The sequence below is a fragment of the Rhinoraja longicauda genome, chromosome 11, assembly GCF_053455715.1.
Source record: "Rhinoraja longicauda isolate Sanriku21f chromosome 11, sRhiLon1.1, whole genome shotgun sequence".
Taxonomy (NCBI): Eukaryota; Metazoa; Chordata; class Chondrichthyes; order Rajiformes; family Arhynchobatidae; genus Rhinoraja; species Rhinoraja longicauda.
The window spans coordinates 25,559,718-25,582,250 of NC_135963.1; the positions used below are offsets into that span (position 1 = coordinate 25,559,718).

The 22,533-nt window shown below is 38.8% G+C and overlaps 1 protein-coding gene across 1 annotated transcript in view; it reads right to left on the reverse strand.

Moving 5' to 3' along the window:
• Window positions 1–1,250: 1,250 nt before the first annotated feature.
• Window positions 1,251–22,533, reverse strand: part of pomgnt1 (protein O-linked mannose N-acetylglucosaminyltransferase 1 (beta 1,2-)) — a 38,426-nt gene continuing 17,143 nt past the window's right edge. Inside the window, exons 9-21 of the mRNA XM_078408497.1 lie at window positions 21,755–21,825; window positions 20,944–21,019; window positions 19,385–19,468; window positions 18,961–19,002; window positions 16,690–16,748; window positions 16,299–16,371; window positions 14,143–14,271; window positions 11,002–11,127; window positions 10,666–10,730; window positions 10,373–10,417; window positions 9,923–10,058; window positions 5,245–5,354; window positions 1,251–4,643 (exon numbers count right to left, since the gene is read on the reverse strand). Coding sequence (XP_078264623.1) covers window positions 4,571–4,643; window positions 5,245–5,354; window positions 9,923–10,058; window positions 10,373–10,417; window positions 10,666–10,730; window positions 11,002–11,127; window positions 14,143–14,271; window positions 16,299–16,371; window positions 16,690–16,748; window positions 18,961–19,002; window positions 19,385–19,468; window positions 20,944–21,019; window positions 21,755–21,825 — 1,089 coding nt within the window. The 3' untranslated portion in view covers window positions 1,251–4,570. The remainder of the gene's footprint in view (window positions 4,644–5,244; window positions 5,355–9,922; window positions 10,059–10,372; window positions 10,418–10,665; window positions 10,731–11,001; window positions 11,128–14,142; window positions 14,272–16,298; window positions 16,372–16,689; window positions 16,749–18,960; window positions 19,003–19,384; window positions 19,469–20,943; window positions 21,020–21,754; window positions 21,826–22,533) is intronic.

A 22,533-nucleotide genomic window follows, 5' to 3' on the forward strand; every position in this document is an offset into this window, starting at 1 on the left:
ACACTTACTTTATTTTAATCCAGGAATCATTAAGTATCCATTGTCTTTTCCTAATTGACCTTGTGGTGGTGGTGGTGGTGGTAGTAAAATAACCACCCTCCCAAACCACTAGTTTTTCAACCCCGCAGTGCTGTGTTGGGAATTCCAGGATTTAAACCCAATGACAATTCAATGAAATAACCAGTAGTATATTTGGAGATGCATAGTCTGATGACACTATTTTAACTGCCAAGTACATTTATGGTGGAAGGGAAACTGCAGCTAGTGGCGTTTCCTAATGCTTGCTACCCATGTCTTTCTTGATGACAGAGATTATTGGTTTTGGTGTGTAGGAAATAACTGCAGATGCTGGTTTACATCGAAGCTAGACACAAAATGCTGGAGTAACTCAGCGAGACAGGCACCCTCGCTGGATAGAAGGAATGGGTGATGTTTCAGGTCACGACCCTTCTTCAGACTCAGGGGAGAGGAGTTACAGAGATAAGGAAACGTAAGAAATCAAAGGAGATGCAGATCGAGGAAAATGTAGAACAGACCATTGTTTTGGTGATGGAGTAGGCATAGCCTCAGTGAGTAACTGTTGTAGATTTTGTAGATGGTCCATACGGCAGCTGCTTTGTATCAATCATAGAAGAATGATTGATGGGGTGTGATCTAGAATATTTTTTTTTAATCTCAAATTGTCACATGAACAGAACTTGATACCAATCATATTATTTGAATTACCTGACTACAAACAAATGCAGGAGAGTAAAAGCAGAATCCACGTGGTCACTTACCACAAAACCTCATTATAGCATGAATTACAGTGGGGCCAATATGCTACCCATTTCATTTGCCTAGCAAACCACCCACTTCCAAAGCATAATTTCTGGCTCAAGACCCTGCTTAATCGGAAATCACCGTTAAAGCCACGACTGCAATAGATTCAGTGCAAAAATTTGGTCACGTCGTATTGCAGCTAAACAAAAGATAGTAGGTGTCGCTGACAGACGTCTTATTTTTAGACATTTTTAGGACATTTACTGATATGTTTACGTTTTGACATATTGGCCCCACTGTAATTTACATTTTAATCTCTAAAATGTCTAAAACTTACACAGCCAAAACCATTAAACTTTACTTGGCATTTTCTGCTGTGTAACCTTACAGTTAAAATGGTACCCAAATTCTGTAACTAAACCATGCACCTCGGAAATTTGCATCATTGCAGCCTCGTTAATATTGGATTGAGTCAACTTTCCGTTTAAATACATAATCTAAATATTTCCACTGAGAGTGTAAGGGAATTTCCCACAATTGAGGGTCCGATAGGTTTACAAATAACGTGCAAGTCTTGAACTGACAAGCTTCAGAATCAAGCAAAAATGACCTTGAGCCAGCATTTTTCACACTAAACTGGTTTAGCAGTCTTAAAATTTGGGTTCACAGTGCTAATTCTTTAATATCCCTGCAAACAATATGATAACCAATTAAAAAAAGTAACTTGCAAAATACGTGGACATAAATAAGACGTATGGAAAGAATCAAGCAATGTATGGAAAACGTACAATTGTTTAATTGTTATCATCTGCACTTATGCCTATTTACAGTATACAAAAATGCTTTATTACAATGCTCACCAAAACTAATGGACGGTTGTATAGTATCATGACCTACACATTTTTTTTCCTTTATGTTTAGTCCATGCAGTAGCAAAAAATCAAAAGGTTTTGAAAAAATAAGATTAATATATTGGAGGAGGCAGTGTGATGTTCATTGTGCAGATGAGTTTACAGTGCAGCATTCACATGTAATCAATTGGATGATTGAAAATACAATGCATTTATTGTTGCCAACAGTTCAGTCCTGGTTTAGAAATCTGGATTACCAAGGTTAAAGAAACACAACCAAAATGGCAATGTATGCACAAGGACGATGCAAAATAATATTGAGCTTTAGAAATGTAGCATTTCATCGAGGACAATACAGCACAAAGTTTCTGTTCATCGAAAGGATCCACCTTTGCAGTTTTGAATACTTAATCGCAGTTCAGGAGTCAACCACATTCACACCATCAAACTAAACCACTAGACAAATTCAACAAATGAAGCCTTGATGGTGAATTGAGCAAAACTGAAACCAAACCATTTAACACCAATAGGTTGTGGCCTCGTTTTATCAAGTAGATGCAAAACACAAGCTTAAATAGCCTTATATCCAAACACTCCTTTTGGGCTCTTCTAATTCTATTTTTGAAACTTTCATTTATATTGCATCGTCCCCACAGAGCAATCACAAATGTGCAAAGAAAAATTGCCCAAATTATATTAAGAATGATGATTAAAAGTTTTGTAGGGTCAGGTACCCTTGTGTTTATACTAATTTCGCCTTGGTCTCATGAAAGGTCCAAAGCCAAATCTGGCAGATATATTTTGATGCAAGAACTCCAATTATTTTCACCCTCTCCTCTGTGTCTGAAGAGAATCAATTTTTAGTAATTAAGTTCCGAAAATTGCTATCCTGTTAAGTTACTGAAAATGTTGCATCGTGCACATTTCTTGTGGTAGGGCCATTATCTAATTAAATCATGCATTAACAATTATTGCAAACTTAACTCAACTCACTTCAAGGGAGTCAAGCCAAGCAATACATCATAGCAAAATATTCTTCAGCCACATTTGATTTTGCTCTTAAGCACAAAATATCTATTTATTTTGCATCGAATCATCCATCTTCTGCAAAAAAATGAGCATACATAACAAAGCAGAGCCTCTGTTATAAGTTTCAGCTTTTTGAAGATTTGGAATAGTACTAATTTGCAGTCTCCTCATTAAATGAATCATTCAAGACTGTGATGGGGAAGACAGCTTCACCACAGCAGTTAAAGTTCCAAACAAATTAGGAAACTCAGACTTCAACACAGCTTCGAAAGATAACAGAAACCTTTGAGTACTTAAGCAGAGGCATAATCTATTTGGCAATTTGAAAGCTAACATTTTTACAAACTTAGAATTATAGGGAATGACCACAAACTGATTTTAAAGTCACTAGTGTCCAATTATCTTGAGCATTATTTGTTACCTTGGTAGATTTATACATTTTTTTGAAACATCTTTCAGCAACTGTCCAAATAGATCGCTCGACAGCAACTGCCACCTCAGGACTGGGACTCGCTCATCATAAGTCTGTTTCTACATGTGAAATTCTTTTAGGGATGCATTTTATAATAGAACATTTATTTCTCAGTTCCAGCATATTGTCGTAAATGTCACATTATGAAAGAAACATTGATGCCACATAAATCATTTGCATTAACCATTTCAACTCAATAGAAGTCGAAACTGTGCAGATCAATATGTCTTGTGTTCAATATCCTTCACAATACTATAAAGGATTCTGATTTTCATATTTTGTGGAAAATCTAAATAGATCCTATAAATTGCATGTCAAGTTAAATATTTAGTGCTCAAAATCTCACCCATGTTCTGGCCCCACAACCCATCAACCATTAGCATCTTTAATGTTGGTTGTAAACACATTTTTTAAAACTAGGATTACTCCTTTATGAACTGTAAATTCAAGCCAGTCATTTCATTGATTTTGAAGCAATGAAAGATTAAACTATACAATTCAATACACAATAACTGTTCGGACTGTGCTGGAGCACAAAGTAGGTAAAATTAAACACTGCAAAGGGAAAAGTACCTGCATTGATGTTTGAACTAAATGGTTTAAACATCCAGGGAATCCTCAGGAGATTTTCTGTCACACCATGGCAGCAATTATTGTTTCATAGGTACTAATATCTTACTAGTTCCTTCATTGATTATATACAATTATAAACAGCATTTATTTATAATAGTCAACATAATCCAACCCAGTTCAAAAAATGCAAATAAACAAGCTTTTTAAATAAGATTTCATGATTAGTCCAAGCTGGGGTTAATTAAATACATAGAAACCTGGAAATTCCAGTCTATAATATTGTGTTAGATTGTACTGCTGCTCCTTGATGTGTTTTTAAATAATTCCGTCCAACAGGATAAAAATCTTTTCCCTCCTATATCCTACTCCCAATAAACTGACCCCAATCATTTTTTAAAAATCATTTAACATATTTAGTACTTTACATATTTGCAGAATTTGAGGACGTGATAATACAATTCTGGTCAACAATTTGTTATGCCGTACACAATACAGCAAGAGATAATTACAGTAGAAACACTTATGACGCAAGAAATATGCTCGCTTGAAGTAATCGGTTTCGCCAGGTTCAATTATATTTAGCGTGAATAAATCAGGACCCCATTCATAATTTCCTGGATAACCAGTTAAAGTAACAAATCAAATGATTGGCATTGCTAATATTTCAGAAAATGCAGTTTCAGCATCCATGTAAAATAAATATCAATCCATAATTTATAAAAATCTATAGTAGTACAATTAATCAAGTATTAGCCATTGGTAACTGTTTTCTTTACTTGAAGTGGATCTTTAAAAACCAACATGTAAACACCATGATATTACGTTAAATTTAGTGGTACAAAGTAGTCATGGAAATGATGAGTAAATTCCTCAAATGCCATCCTTAATTCAATTCCACATCTTCCTTTGGAGGTGGCTCAATATATATTGGGATAATTGATGCTGGCTTCTTTACCCTGGTAAAAAAAATACATTATTTCAAATGTCTACAAAATTTCAATCGGACATTAGGTGAATTTCTTATTTTAAGTGGCAAGTTGATTACGGCTTCACTCCATTTTAATGCAACCAAAGCAATTGCATTTTGCCCTGACCCATCATCTATATACTAAAACTCTCGTTTGTTATCTTGTTTGTGACTGAATTTCACCCAAAACGGTACACGATAGCGCGCAATTTTAGGCCCACCTTACTCACCATTGTCACTTTAGTGATAATGCAAGTAGTTTTATTGAAATCGGTGTTATATTTTTTAAGTTATTCACATTTTAAAGTTTAAAAGGGGGGGAGGGAGGGGGCAGTGGGGGAGAAGGGAGAGGGGAGGGGAGGGGGGGGTTGAGGAGAGAGGGGAGGGGGGGGGGGGAGGACAGGGTGCTGCACCAATGCAGGAGAGGTTGGGGCCCAACAGGTCCACAATATAATGCAGCTGCATTTAGCTATTCAATATGGTTAATTTTAAGTGACGGAAACATCTGATCAGAATATTCTCAAATTAATTTTTAATTACATTAAAAAATGCTAAATCAAAAATGTTCTGAATGGGAGAATAATACTTACGAATAAGGAGAGGAAGGTGTCCCCACAACAAGCAAGTGGTTCTTCTTTCTGAACAGCCGCCACATGCCCTTGTGGTTACCTCGGACATCTAGGTCCCAGATGTGCAGGCACTAGAAAATAGAATCACAGCAATTGTTAGATAATTAGAAAAAAATCAATAATAGACAAAATCTTCTACTTTGAAACAACCTTTGATAGTTGAAACGTAGACATTCAATAACATGTTATTTTCTGCAATTATTATTTATTTATTTTAACCATTTCTTCGTAGATGGATAAAAAGCAAGAGAGTGCACGTGCTTGCATGGCACTGTTCACAATCACAGCCTTTGTGTTTGTGAGTGCAGTCAACGTCACAACACATGCAAATGCAGTGGCTTTAAACAAATGTGATAACCTTTATGATCACATTTAACCAATGCGAGAATGTTGTATCATTGATATTAGTTGATGAATAATTGTTTGCCACATCATTAGAATTCCATTATATCATGTCTACCCAAAGGAGAAAACAACACAGATCCTTTATTAATAGACTCAGAGATTGGAAAAAAAATTGAGCTGAACTTAAACAAAACTAACGAGCTTTATTAATTTGATTTCAGATACTAGTTCAGACAGGATGGTAATGTACCGGACAGAGCAAAGAAATACAATAGCAGATTGTATCTGAGAAGCGGGACTTGAGTTATGTGGAGGCCCCAAATAAGATGCAGTCTGTTTTCCTTCAACTAAAATTAAGAGGACATTTGTTTGCTGTTGGAATTGATGGTGAATTAAAACAAAAAGTACCATCATAAAGCAATGAGATTCAGAATAACAGCAATTGGAGAAAGCTGAAGATATCATATTGCCAAAAAATGGTGGAAATCAGTAGTAAAATAGGAAAGTGTTGGAAATATTCAGCATGTCAGGCAGCACACAGAGAAAGAGTTTAAAGGTTCATGTGGGTGAGCTTTCATTGGAACTAGCTCAAACATTTCAAACCTTTCCTTTATAATGATGCAAATTATGACTTGATTGTCATCTCCACACATGCATTTAACCCAGTATTTCCAGCAATCCCTGCTTTTATTACAACAGAGGCAATTTGAAACACACAAGTTGCTACAATCATAAATACACTTGCAGAAAGGTGGGTGGAAGCAAATTCAATGACAACTTTCAAAATTAATTGTGCAAACTACAGGGTTGTGAGGATAAGGAAAATAAGAAAAAAAAGGAGCATATCTCTCTGCCCCTCAGGCCTGTCATGCCATTTAATGTGACTACAACTGATCAGCCTCAATTCCCCAGTCTTTTATTCTTTGATCTTTCAAAACTTTTGTTATTTCCTCTTGCAATCTCTGGAAACCTTGTTTCCTCATTCAAGATCTCCTAATAATGGAAACATCTTGACATTTGTCCCGCCATGGCCCTCAGGATGGCATGTTTCAATAAGATCATCCCACATTCTTCTAAATGCTAAAGAATATGGATCTAATTTCTATAGGTAATCATAAGAGGACACACTCTAATCCTCCTTGGAATTACCCGAGTTAAGATCTTTTGGACTATGTCCAATGCTAGTTTCAGTGTTGGATGGGATTAATTTCAAGGAGGTGAAACAGACTGAGAAACAAGAAATTGCTTTCACTTTCCGGTGTACATAAAAAGACAAAGTGCTGGAGTAACTCAGCATGTCAGGCAGCATCTCTGGAGAATATGTTCCAGGTCGGGACCCTTCAGATTGATTGTGGTGGGGAGAGGGGGGGGGGGGGGGGGGGAAAGAGAAAGCTCGAAGAGAGGAAGGGCAGGTCAAAGCCTGGCAAGTGATAGGTAGATTCGGGTAGGGAAGAGGGGGGCAGGATTGATAGGCAGATGGTTGGACAAAAGGCAGGGATGAAAAGACAAAAAGTGTGAGATGAGGACATAAGTGTGCATTGTGCAGCTAGGGGAATGAATATAGGTCCTTGAGCCTATACCTCCTCCCTTACATCTATCCAAGGACCCCAGCAATCCTTCCAGGTGCGAGGCTCACGTGCACCTCTAACTTCATCTACTGTATCCGGTGTTTCCGGTGTGGCTTCATTTACATTGTTGAGGCATAGTGTAGACTCAGCAACCATTTTGCCCAACACCTGCTCTCCAAGGCCGCCTGGATCTCCCGGTTGCCAACCATTTAAACTCTACTTCCCATACTAACATTTCTATCCTGGGCCTCCTCCGTTACAAGAGTGAGGTCACAGCAAACCGAGGAAAAGCACCCTCTCTTCCCTATGGCTACCCCCTTCCCTCCTTTCCTCAGGCTTCAGAATTCGCACTCTTCCTTTGTTATCCCACAATTCTTGTCTTTTCATCTCTGGCCAACCATCTGCCTATCACCCCCCTCCCCGCACTCTCCTCACCTGTATCTGCCTAGCATTCACCAAGCATTGTCCTGCTCCTACATCTCTTCATGCTTTCTCCTACAGCCCCCCCAAGCACAATCAGTCTGAAGAAGGTTCATCTATCCATGTGTAGGAAAGAACTGCAGATGCTGGTTTAAATCGAAGGTAGACCCAAAATGCTGGAGTAACTCGACAGACAGGCAGCATCTCCGGAGAGAAGGAGTGGGTGACGTTTCGGGTCGAGACCCTTCGCCAGTCTGAAGATTTAAACCAGCATCAGCAGTTCTTTCCTACACATGGATAGATGACCCTTCTTCAGATTGATTGTGGTTGGGCGTCTATAGGAGACAGCTGGAAGAGATGTAGGAGCAGGACAATGCTTGGTGAGTGATAGGTAGATACAGGGAAGAGAGGGTGATTTTCCTCAGTTTGTTGTGGCCGCAGAAGGGTTTCGACCCGAAACGTCCCCATTCTTTCTCTCCAGAGATGCTGCCTGTCCCGCTGAGTTACTCCAGCATTTTGTGTCTATCTTCGGTCATCTATCCATGTTCTCCAGAGATGCTGTCTGACCTGCTGGTTACACCAGCACTTTGTGTCTTTTTTAATTGAAAATTACATTTGACTTCTAATTTAGACTCAAACAAGAGACCTCCTCCAGGGTGTGGGGAAAAAAACTTGGGACAATTTCTGGAACACCAGAAGAGATTCAAGTGCAAGATGGATGTGAGTAACAGCATTACACTGCCAGAGAGCCACAGATTGTGGATCAGTGCTTGAGACTATGATGTTGTGGCCATTACAGAGATTTGGCTGAGAGAGACACAATACAATACAATACAATATATCTTTATTGTCATTGTACAGGGGTACAACGAGATTGTGAATGCGACTTCCATTCGATGCAATAAATTATTGCATCGACTGGCAGATCAACTGGCAGATCAACTGGCAGATCAACTGGCAGATCAACATTCCAGGGTTTCAATGCTTCAGGAGCTATTAGCAGCATTCACGTCAGATTTGGGCATCACATTCAGATTAGGTCGTGAATATTTTTGTCTGGATTTCCCCATAAAACGAGAGGCAACCTTGCGAATTGAGCCACTGCAAGTCTCATGGATTAGCTATCCCAAGCACAACTTTCATAAAATCTAATGTTTACCTCACAGGCAACTAGCTGGGCTATCTCATTTACACTAGTTAAAAACGCTGTACAAAGTAACCAGTTCTTTACTCACAGCTTTGCAGGTTACAGCCCTTCCACCAACTAAATGCAATAAGAGCTTCTGCCCGCACCTACACTTAAGTGGAAAAAAATATCCATAAGTCTCTTCTAATCCTGCTACTTTACATTTCAGGCAATTTTTCTGCGAAGCAAAAGTTGAATAGAGGAATGCCACTCACTTTTTTACGCCCTGGTTAAATATTTTTGCCTTTTCTGGTCTAAAGAAAATGATAACCACCAAATTAATCATTCCTCTATTTCTCTCTAGCCCAGGCATCTACCTGTACATCTTCTCATTAGTGCTGCCACATAAATCCTACCACGCAGTGACTGGAAATATATAAACAATTTTTAACTATAGGCTTAATGCTTCACAGTTCCAGCATGAATTCCCCTTTCTTATATTCTATTCCTCAGTTAATAAACTACCTTTTTAATTGCCTTGTTGACATGCATACTGTCTTGAGGAATTTATAGAATGTACTTTTATAATCCATCTGGTCTTCCACACATCATATCTTTCTATTTTATATTCCTTTGCCTTATTTGCACCCCTCAGCTCCACAAATCCTAATGACAGATTCCAATTGCCACCTTTCTTCATCCCTGACCAAATCACTGATATTTGTCTGCACTCTACAGCTTCTTATCAATAATACAAAAATCACACGTCTGAAGAAAGGTCCCTAAAGATTGTCTATTCATTTCTTTCCACGTGTTGCCGGACCTGCTGAGATCCTCCCAATGATTGTTTTTGCTCAAGAATCTTGAGCATTTGCAGCCTCTGTGTCTCCAACATTGCAGCCAATTGTGGTATTGTCTGGAAACTTCTTACTCATTCCCCCAATATTCTTGATTCACATTCCATTATATTTTTAATTATTAGGTTCCTCGCAGGCTTATCATTCCTTACTCCGCATGGTTGCCCGACATTCCATCTGCTGCATAGCAACAGAATGTGGCGTTTCCCCCACTTTATTGCCAATAGGCAGTGCCTGCTCATTCTAATTTTGAAATAATTTCCCATGCCTCTCCTCAAGTCACTTCTTGAAGGCACAAACCAGATGAGGAAAATCTTTCTTACCTTTGCTAATTGTGTCCATGTTGTAAAATCAGCTTCCTGTTCCATTTGAATATACATGAGATAGATTTTTCCTTCAGTGTCTGGAATGAAACTATCTTCACAAGGGTTTTTGGTATGGTCTAGAACCTTGGCCTCACTGTAGGAAATGCAACCAATATTAGCAATTCAAAAGGTTTACAAAAACAGAGTTTTGAGGTTTAATTTTCATTTATTCAACAAATTGCAAAATTGATAATGTAGTTTAACCAAGACATGATTAAACTTGATCACTGCTTATTAAATATAATGGTACCATAGTGAGAAAATCATTTCCTGGCATAGAACGCTTGAAGTAAAAAATGGCATAGAATGCATGAAATAGAAAAAGCTACAAGAATACAGCTTGTTTTACAGTCAACTGGAAATATGCGAGATGGCAAGCTTTATTTTTCAATAAAACAACTAGTTTACCTTAGCAGTTTGTGAATTTCATTCTCGTAAGCATCCTTTTTCAAACTGTAAAAGATGTCAAGTTTGAGCCTGTGAGTATGCAAAGTCATTTACTAACCATTTAAAACAAAGTGGCTTTGAACTGAGGAATCATTAGCATAAAATGTTCTAACTACAAGAGCTCCTGAATTGATTTGTGGTTCTAAAATTGCTGTACAGAAGTCAGATAGCAAAATTAGAAAGATAAAGCACACCAGTCAACATGGGAAATAATATGTGGTAAAAGCCAAGGAATAGATGAAAGTATCAGATACCTATCTACATTTTTGAGCTGCACATTTGGAACTGTGTTGAGCTTGTGTTTCTTGAAATAGGCTTCCTTCAAAACAAAAATAATTAGAATTATTTTAAATCAATGGAGAACAACAAAAATTCCACTCATTACTTAAAGCAGTTTAAAGTCACACCCAAATTACCCTTTAATCAGCCACTGTCAAAGGTACTGTTGACTGCACGAGCCAATCAGAAAAAACACAGCATACATCAGCTGCTCCATACTAGTGACTAGTTACTAGGCAACTGGCCTGATCATCCCTGAACATTTCTATCACAGCAGCATTATTATATTAATATAACTGTCTACTACTCACATGAAAATAGCCATTCATGTTGAGTCCAACAATGCCAAAGTGGTAAGATCTGGACACATCTGGGATAATACACTCCCGACCTTTTCTTTGCTCGGGCATTCTCACCCACATGTCCCAGTCCCACAGCTGTGGAGAAATCAGAACTTAAATTCAAATGTCTTCATCTACAAAAAAAGCTAGTTTTATATTTACATCCCAAACAATACATGGGCAGTTTAGCAGTAGAGCTGCTGCCTTACAGCGCCAGTGACCAGGGTTCGATCCTGACCATGGGTGCTGTCTGTACGGAGTTTGTACGTTCTCCCCATGACCACGTGGGTTTTCTCCGAGATCTTCGTTTTCCTCCCACACTCCAACGATATACAGATTTGTAGGTTAATTGGCTTGGTATCAATATAAAAATGGTCCCTAGTGTGTATAGGATAGTGTTCATGTGCAAGGATCGCTGGTCGGTGCGGACTCGGTGGGCCGAAGGGCCTGTTTCAAGTTTAGTTTATTGTCACATGTACCAATTAAGGTACAGTGAAATTCGAATTACCATACAGCCATACTAAAAATAAAGCAACAAGACACAGAACTACATAAAAGTTAACATAAACATCCACCACAGCGGATTCCCCACATTTCTCACTGTGAAGGTTCAATCTCCTTCCTCTTTACTCTCCCACGGTCGGGGCAGTCGAACCATCCGCAGCCGGCGGTCGAAGCCCCCTCATCGGGGTGATCAAAACTCCCATGTTGGGGCGGTCGAAACTCCTGCGGCCTGGAGTCGCCGATATCGGTCTCTAACCAGACTGTGGGCTCCACGATGTTAAAAGTCCCACAGGCTCCCACGGTTGGAGCCCCAAAGCCGACCCCGACAGGGATCCCAAACTCCGTGATGGTAAGTCCGCAGGCTCCCCCGATGGAGCTCCCAGTAGATCTCCAGCAAAGGCCACCAACTCCATGATGTTAGGCCGCAGTGCGGACAAAGATATGATACAAAAAAAAACGCATCTCCATCGAGGTAAGGGATTAGAAAAAGTTTCCCCCAACTCTTCCCCCCCCACATAAAACAAGCTAAAGAACACTAAAAACATACATTTAACATTCAAAACAGGCACAAAGGAGGAAAGGACAGACAGACTGTTGGCAAGGCAGCCATTGCTGGCGCCACCCGGTGGATAATCTCTGAATTAAACTAAACATCCAAGGTACAGAATGTATAGCCAACTGCTCCCAACATTAGCTTTCAATCAAAAGTAATATATTATGCACAATAAGGGTGCATTAACCAAGGTAAACTTTTAATTTTGGTTGGCAAATACAACATGAATTCGTACCTCAGAAGTATGAATCAGGTACTCATCAAGAAATAAGAAAGATTTTTCTTCAAGTTGCATGTGAAATAAATATTTTGTATGTGGTAGACAAAGTGTACAATGTTTAATGTAATTAAAAGTTCACTTGGCACGAAAAAACTGCAGCTAATTGTAAAATAAATTGTGGTCTGATATTACGACTACTAATATAGTATTAACTGGTTATTATTCTTTTAATTGATTTTAGGACACAGCTTGTGGTGGTGTTTTCTCATATTGCTTCAGTCCTTGAGATAATGCTCTCACGATAATATTAGATAGGAATATTTCACTGCTTAGCCAGTGATAATGAGAAATGCCCAAATTTGGATGACGTTATTTGAAAGTGATGGGAATCCATGCAAGGTTACTGTTCTCGTGTCCAGAGGTACATATTGTAGTGGAATAATGTTGATAACTTTTGCAAATGAATGGAGGATCCTATCAGGTGAACCAATTATCAGAGTAGTTAGTTTAGCCACTGTATTGAAATGCCCAACGGACATTAAATTGTGAGCCAATTGTCAGAGTATATACTGCTAGATTAGTCACTGTATTGAAATACTCAATTGACATAACATTTTGTTCAATGGCAAACCACTATGTTTTGATGGTAAGGATTTATAAGAATAGAGCCAAAGGAAAGAGAGAAATTGTGTCATGTCAGTCAGAGACGATAAGAAACCAGCCACAACATGATCTGAACACAATTTGAGGTGCTGCAGAACTGAGTCAGACAAAGACCTGCAAGATAAAGATTAAGTATTTAAAAAACACTCAACTCATAGTAATTATATTGACAGCAATCCTATCAAAAAATGCTAATGGAACCACTGTGAAATAAGTTGCTCTCTACTGATGTTAAAAAAATAAACTCTGAGTACACCAACTGTGGCATTTAGTGTACAACTGCATAACAATTTGCAGCGCCTTGGATTTTGACAGCAGTTGTCTATATGTTGCCAAAAACCTGGCAAGATGATAAGCATTCAGGTTCTCTCACCCAGGCTGACTTATTCCAGAAACCACAGGTTTGGCAAATTGGCCTTTGTACTTAACAATTATGTAATATACATGTTATTAGAATTTAGTGAAATATTCAAATATTATTCTTAATGTATTGTAAGCTTTGAGTCGATGAGAATGAATGCGCTTCCCATTCATGTTAAAAGTTAAGATTTCTCAATGATACTTTGTCTGCAGCTTTGATTATTATAACCTCTGACAACACTGTGACCACAATTATTATACTTTAACAATCCACAAAGACATTGTTTTATAGGATAGCACAATTCCCATGATTAACCACTCATAATTGTGCTCAATAGGTCAAGCATTTGCATTAACTCTTTCAATTTAGCAGCAGTAAATATTACACCATATTCCAGATCACATCTGGTTATTCAAAGCATGCCAACTTGGGGTTTTTGATAGGTTATTGCGGTTTCTTTTAATTATTTTTTTTGCTGGGCAATGGAAGAGAATTAGTCCAAAGTAAGAGGGGAAATAGCTGATGGACAGTCTCAACCAAAGTATATTGTCTGTTGAGGTCAGAAAATCTATTCAGTGGTTTATTCTCCTAGGAGCTTACTTTTTCTGGAAAACCTATTAAAAAATTGAAGCTGCAACATTTACATTTTTCCCTGCATCGAATTGCAAAGAGAGGGGAGAGAACAGAAGTTGTTCAGTTTATTACACTGATACATGCAAAATGATCATTATCGAAAAATGGAAATGGTTGTTAGAACAATGCACAGACAACCACCTTGAATTTATGGACTAGGGATTAAACCAACCTTACCTTTTCGGGTGTTGGCCACTTTGGCTCCAGTTCATCTTTATAAAGGCTCTTCTTTAGAACCCAGCCAAGCCCTGGCATACTTTCCACTCGATAGAGCAGAGCAATGTCCTCCGCTGTGTGCTCATAACCCTAAGGTTTACAAAATGTCATTGAAATACTATTTGGTCTGATAACAGCAATCGGTATTGAATGATCTGTAGAGCAGCAAGCAAAACCACCAACTAGTGAGAACTTTCATGCATCAAAATACTTTAAAAGTACAGCACAGAAACAGGCTCTTCAGCGACCAATGCCCATGCTGAACATGATGCCAAGATTAAATTAAACTCCTCTGCTTGCAAGTGATCCATATCCCTCCATTCTCATATCCGTGCCTATCTAAAAGCCTTTTAAGCAGCATTATAGTATAGGCCTCTACCACCAACCTTACAGAGTGCTCCAGGCATCCACTACTCTCTTTGTAAGAAAATCCTGACCCGCACATCTCCTTTAAATTTTTCTCCTCTCATCTTAAAGCTGCATCTTCCAGTCCTTGATCCTGGAGAAAGAGGTTGCAACCGTCTACCCTATCTATGCCCCTCAATTTTATATATTTCTCAGGTCTCCCCTCAGGCTCTGACACTCCAGAGAAAACAATCCAATTACACCATATGCATTCTTTATCACTCTATGTACTTATGTTGCCTCTTTCAGGGAACTATGAACTAGAACCCAAGAACCATTTGTACACCAATGCTGTTAAGGGTCTTGCCATTAACTGTGCACTCTCCCCTTACATTCGACCGCCAAAAGCACAACACCTCACACTTGCTTGATTTATACTGCATGTGCTATTTCTATGCCCATTCCTGTAGCTGATCATATTCTGCTGTATAGTTTGACATCTCCCCTCTTTGTCTGCAACTCCACTATATGGTGTCATCTGCAAACTTATTAACCAACACATCTACATTTGAGTCCAAGTCTTTTATATATATTACGAACAAAGGTCCCCACCCAAACCCCCCTCGGAACTCCACTGGTCACAGCTTCTTGCCAGAATAACACCCTTCCACCATAACCTGTCTTCAATGTGTAAACCCATTCTAAATCCAAACAACAAAGTCACCGTGGATCCATGCATCTTAATCCTCCGGATCAGCTCACCATGGGGAATTTAATAAAATGCCTTACTAAGATCCATGTAGACAACATCCACTGCCCTACCCCCATTGATGACCTTTGCCACTTCCTCAAAAAACGTAATCAAGTTCATAATACATGGCCTGCTGTGGCAAAGCCATGCTGACTGTCCCTAATTAGCCCATTCTCTTCCAAATGCTTGTAAATCCTTCTCTCCAATACCTTCCCAATCATTGATGCAAGGCTCACTGGCCTTTAATTTCCTGGATAATCTCTACTTCCCTTCTGAAACAAAGGAACAACATTGGCTGCTCACCTGTCCTCCAGGACCTTGCCTGCAGCTAGAGAGGTTACACAAATCTTCGCCAAGACCCCTGCAATCTCCTCTATTGATTCGCACAATAATCTAATGTTATGGCAACCTTCTCCAATTACCTTGGCAAAAAACTAAATTATTTCAAACTTAAATTCAATATAGTAATTTAGATGGGCAACATTTCCAACAGCAAACTCATCAATTCCTATCTTTAGCTACTTGATGATGCACATCTGCACTATAGTCTGCATGCTGTTATCGAGCAACTGAACCATCCTACCAACGACGAGAGAGCAGTCCTGAACTATATCTACCTCATTGGAGACCCTCAGACTATCTTTAATCAGACATTACTGGGCTTTATCTTGCACTAAACATTATTCACGTTATTCCCTTTATCAAATATCTGTACAATCTGGATGCCTCGATTGTAACCATGTATTGTCCTTCTGCTGACTGGTTATCACACAAAAGCTTTTCACTGTACCTCAGTGCACATGTTAAAAGAAAACTCATGCCCAAAAATTGCTCTGCAGTCACAATACCAACAGTTGAAGCAGAGCACAACACTCAGATATGGCTAAATAGCTAATTTATCAATCCCAACCAAAAATACATTTCAAAGCAACATGACAATAAGCCTCAAAGTCTCAATTCATACATGCACACGATCTAGTTAAAATAGAACTCAACCAGATGAGGTTTAGCAATGTCTTACCTGATCATTCCAAGCAGATATGCAATATAAACTTTCATCTTCTTCAAGTAAATGGATTGTTTGGCTGAGAAAACTAGAAGAAAACAGATTCCAAAGTACATGATAATTACAAGGACCCCGCATTTGACCAGACCCAGCAGCAAATATATAAAAAACAATATAACTAGAAAAACATACACTGGGATTTCAAATTTTCCAGAGAATAATTATTGGCAAGGGTTATAAGGTTTAATCAATGGGGTGCTCAGCATTCAAGTTTAAGAAATTTTGCAGGAATTTAAAGTTCAAAACTTAACACTAAATATGTTTAAAAATATCAATATTTCACAATGCTTAGTTTGGTGATGTTTTCCATTCGAAATAGAAACAAAAGTTTGCTCTTTGCACTCACCTGAAAAAGTCCACCGAGAAATCCAAGTCTTCCTCAAGTACCACAGTAAACTTTGCATCCTAAATATAGACCATCCAAAAAATAAAAACTGTAATTTTATGCAATTAATTACCGTAATGCAAATATCTAAAGATGGTATTTTAACCATTGCAAAGAAAAAGACATGTCAATTAGTAATCCCATCCAGGTCCGATATGGTCGAAAACAGAAAAAGTTGGAAACATTCAGCAGATCAGGCAGCATCTGTGGAATGAGTTGACATTTCAGTTTATGGACCTGCCTAGCCTGTTGCGTGTTTCCAGCAATTTCTGGTTTTATTTCATATTTTTCATAGTATTTTTATTTACAAAAGATTATCTACTTGTTAATCAGAAATCAAGCCAGATCAGGACACTGGAAAAATATACAAGCAATCAATTATCTCCACATGAGCAGAGCACACTCAATTCAGTGTCCCCCTGGAAAGATGGTAGACACTATAGCACAGCAGGCAGTGGGGTGAAAGTTAAATGTTAGGCAGGTGAGAAATGATGACAGTTAACGGATATTTTTTTCAAATCAGGCCACAATATTGTGTCATTACAGCAATAATGTATAGGGCCAAGTATCATCCCGGTTGTAGAACCCATGCTCCAGAACCAGCCACAGTGCCAGTATAGTTACAACTGGTATAAACTGAGAAAACTGCCCAGGCATGAACTGTCGAGATACAGTAAATCTGGCCGAATTTTACATTGCTTACTACCAGCTTGTCAGTGAGGTATAGGAAGATGACTAATGTTATTATTTAATTTTTATTAAAGGAGGGCTGTATGGACAAGTAACGGAATTACAGATCAGTGATCATGTCTCAAAAATTTGATCAAGTTTCTTTGACAGGAAACCAAGAGGATAAAACAAGGGCATGGGGGTGGGCATTCTCAATGTGGACTTTAGTAAGGTTTTGGTCAAATTCCCACGTGGTAGGCTGGTCCAGGCAAGAATACATGGGATCCAGGGCATGATAGTAAATTGGATACAAAATTGTCTTGGTGAAGGGAGGCAGAGGGTAGTAATGAAGGGTTGCTTTTCTGTTTTGAGGCCTGCAACCAGGATTGTGTGGCAGAGATCAGTGCTGGGCACTACATTGCTCATCAAATTAATTTATGATTTGTAAGAGAATGTAGATGACATGGTCCATAAATGTGCAGATGATATTGCAATTGGTGGTATGGTGAAACGTGAACAAGGATGTCCAACATTACAACAGGATCAAGATCAACTGAAAGTGTAGACAAGGGAATGAATGGCTGATGAAATTTAACTCAGACAAGTGTGAAGTGATACATTTTGGGAAGTTAAACCAGGACAGGACATATACAGTGAAAGGTAGGGCCATTTGAGCGCTTTCGAACCTCGACAAATACAGGTACAAATACTTAAAAAACACAATTTACTGCAGATGTTGGATCCTGGAGCAAAATAAAAACAAACTGTTAGAGAAACTCAACAGGTCAAGTGGCAGGGAGGCAAAGAATTGTCAACATTTTGGCGATTAGGATGATGCAGGGATTTAACAGGAAAAGTTGGCCACTCTTCCCTCGCCACAGCTGCTGTTCAACCAACTGAGTTCCTCCAGTAGTTGGGACGTCATGTTACAATTGCACAAATCATTAGTTATGCCGCACTTGGAGTATTGCGCGCAGCTGTGGTTGCCACTCTCACAGAAAGATGCGACTAAGCCCTAGAGGGTGCACAAAAGATCCACAAGAATGTTGCCTGAATTGGAAGGCTTGAGTTGTAAAGAGCAAAATTATAGGCTGTTGTCCCTGAAGTAAAGGGGCCTATAAAATGATGAGAGGCATAGATAGTCAGTCTTTACCCCAGGATAGGAGAGTTTAAAACTAAAGTGCATAAGTTAATGATGAGAGAGAAAATATTTAAAAGGGACGCGAGGGATAATGTTTCCCTCACCTTGGCCGAGTGGAACAAGCTGCCAGATGAAATGATGGGATGCAAGTACAATTATAAGAAGATTTAACAGATGGATAGGTAAGGTTTAGAGTGGGATTAGCATAGATAGACTTTGTTCAGCAAAGATTTTGCCTTCTCCTCCACTATTATTAACAGCCTATTACCCACATTGAAATCAATGAGATAGTGATCCAACCTTGCACGGGATTTGATGGGGCAACTCCACAGAAATGTGAATAAGATGGAGCTTCACAATGGAGTCCAGTGGTAGAGAAAACTTCTGCATTAAAAGAATCTCATGCACGTCTCGTAACTTACTGGGTGCAAGTTGAATGTAGCTGTCAAACTCGCTTTGTAGTGCTATGGAATAAAAAAATAAGTTACAAAAGAAATGCAACAGCATGGAAAAATCAAAATACATGTAGGCCAATGGTATAGCATCAGAGAAAGACTACCCTGTTTACAGATATCAAGTTGAAAACTAAGGACGGACTCTGAATGCAGTTACTTTACAACAGCAGTTTGTTTGTAAATGTTCTGACCCACACAAAGATTAAAACCAAAATATCCTTTGTCATCACCATCATATATATACAAACTAGATACTAACACATTATTTCTGTGCTTTGAACTATTAAGTCAGGAAACACAGATGGAAAAGAATTCTAACTGAACTGCTGGTAGAGGCAGAAAGTAGTAAAATCCACAAGGTAAGCAGATTACTGCAACTTGAAATTGATACCTGTGAGACGCGAGCATTTTTAATGCTAATGGGAGTGTGCTGAACACCTTTCAGGCCAAAGAGTTCCACCACATCCATTGGCTCCTGATGAAAGGGGAAAGAAACATTATATATTAAAGAATGAATTTACTTGTAATAAGATTTTTAGTTTACCTTTAAGTCTGTAGAAAACACCTATTCTAGCACATTAAATAGCACACTATTTAAATACCAGAATCGATTCCTGAAATGCAAAGGATATTGTTCAATAGCAATAGGAGCAGAATTAGGCCATTCGGCCCATCGAGTCTACACCGGCATTCAATCATTGCTGATCGATCCTTCCCTCAACCCCATTTTCCTGCCTTCTCCCTGGAAACTATGCCCCCCCCCCCACCAATCAAGTACCTGTCAATCTCCAGTTTAAAAACAGCCAAAGACGGCCCCTACAGCCATCTATAACAATGAATTCCACAGATTTACCCTTTGGCTGAAGAAATTCCTTCTCACCTCCTTTCTGAAGGTATGTCTTTTTATTCTGAGGCTGTGCCCTCTTATCCTACTCTCCCACTAGTGAAAACATCCTCTCCACATCCACTCTATCCAGGCCTTTCATTATACAGTAAATTTCTATGAGATCCCCCTGCCGCCCCCCCCCCCCCCCCCCCATCATTCTAAACTCCAGCAAATACAGGCCCAGAGCCGTCATCCTTGTAATTGAGGCAGTGCAGCGTACGTTCACGAGATTGATCCCTGGGATGGCAGGACTATCACATGAGGAAAGATTGAAAAGACTAGGCTTATATTCACTGGAGTTTAGAAGGTTGAGAGGGGATCGTATAGAAACATATAAAATTATAAAAGGACTGGACAAGCTAGATGCAGGAAAAAATTTCCCAATGTTGGGCGAGTCCAGAACCAGGGGGCCACAGTCATAGAATAAAGGGGAGGCCATTTAACACTGTGAGAAGGGACTTTTTCACCCAGTGAGTTGTGAATTTGTGGAATTCTCTGCCACAGAGGGCAGTGGAAGCCAAATCACTCGATGGATTTAAGAGTTAGATAGAGCTCTCGGGGCTAGTGGAATCAAGGGATATGGGGAGAAGACAGGCACGGGTTATTGATTGTGGACGATCAGCCATGATCACAATGAATGGTGGTGCTCGCTCGAAGGGCCGAATGGCCTCCTCCTGCACCTATGTTTCTATAAACGCTCATCATACGTTTGGGCACCTTTGTTTGAATATTGAACCCTGGGTCTGGCTTTGGAGGCGATATCATACCTGATGGAAAATGAGCAAACATTTATAACTGAAACACTTTCAGTTATTCACACTTCTAGGATGAGCACAGTAGGAATCTAATTAGATTTCTAATGTGATATCTCAAATTATTTTGTTTTTATTCAGATTTGCACATTAGTATTAGTATTCATCTCCAAGTCACAAATTACTTTCAATGTAGTTAAACTTATCTCTGGTCATACATTCAGGGGGAAGAAATAACTCATTTGGAATTTATTATATTTTCTGAGGATTTGATTTATGTACAGCATAATGAAGAACACTAGTAAATCTCACCTCATAGTAACCATCGATGAAGACAATGATCTTCTCTGGATTTACACCCTGTGCAGACAGTAATGAACGCAACATCCTGCAGAAAAGGAAGGTCACATTCAAATCAAACTTTAATTGTGTTGCATCCATCATTTATGTTAAAGTATTAGGCACCATAAAATAATCAAAAATGGCCAGGTCAATTTATTTTAGTCCTACTAAATTTACAGTTCAAAGACTGCCTGTCTAGCCTGTCCTGTGACTAAAGCAATCCAAAAATTAGCTTCTGCTATTCTGTGCCCATACCCCACAATCTTCCTGAATTTCCAGAGCCAAAGTATTTTCCATTTACAGCCCGATTTGTCATGGCAAAGCAAACCAAACTGCAACAATTGTGCAAAAAGACATTCATAGTCCATTTCAGTGACATATAAAATTGATGAGCTCCTCATCAAAGTGAATTCTACCGTACTACCCTGCAGCATCTCATTAAAACTTCACCAATTATACAAACCCCGAGGAATTTTCCCTTTGTCCTCTCTAATTCACATACGAGTCTTCGCTAACCATTCAGTCAAATGCTCTTCAATGGGAGGAACAAAATTAATCGCTATATTCTTAACAATTGGAAATCTCTGAACCTGTTGTTAGCCAGGTAGCCACAGAGCAGGATCATGGATGCTACCTGTACACAAGATAGGATCATTGAATTCCAAACTATAACCTTAATATAGCAGCCGAGAGTAAAATGAGGATATGCTGAATGTACTCAAATTAACATTAACAAAATTCCATCATTTGTACAAAGTCCACATAAATGAACCAATCTCACCTGTAAAGGTAGTTGGGCCTGTTACCTGCTATCACTGCCACTGGGACATCATAAACTTTGTTATCCTTTAACTGTAAAAAATAAACACATTATGCGTTATCCTGGAGATGAAAATTTTAAATATATTCAAAATTTGAAATGTCTGAAGGACTCGACCCGAAACATCACCTATTCCTTCTCTCCAGAGATGCTGCCAGACCCGTTGAGTTACTCCACCATTTTGTGTCTATCTTCAACATTTCAAATGTGTGGTTCTTTAGATTGTAATAAAATTCAAATTTCCCTTAACTACAAATCATTACATCAAAACAGCATTTTTTGTTTGTTTCTTCAAAAATAAAATTAGTCTACTTTGGCATCCTTCATGCACCCCTTGCAGCTGGCCAGCTACTTGGACCATTTCCATGTTAACCTGACCCTGCTTGTAGAACTGTTCAACTATGCCATCAAAAGTACTCCCGATAAATGTTTCAGCCTTCAGAGAAAGCATTTAACCTCCAATTTGTTGAGCAGAGAGCAATATGACCATAATGCCAATGTAGCAGCAAACATATCAAAAGTCTTTAACAAAGCCTACAACATGCCATCCAACTATTTTGTAACTTAATTGTTTTAAAGCAAGTGCCGAACAAGAACTCCAAGGATACAGGCAGTGGCAACAGAGCACCCATTTTTAAAATCTAATTTTTAACCCCGCCCCCCCCATATTGATTTTTCTAAAACTATGATTAGTCCCTACTGTAATGTCTTTTCATGAGGAGAAGAGTATGGGAATTTGG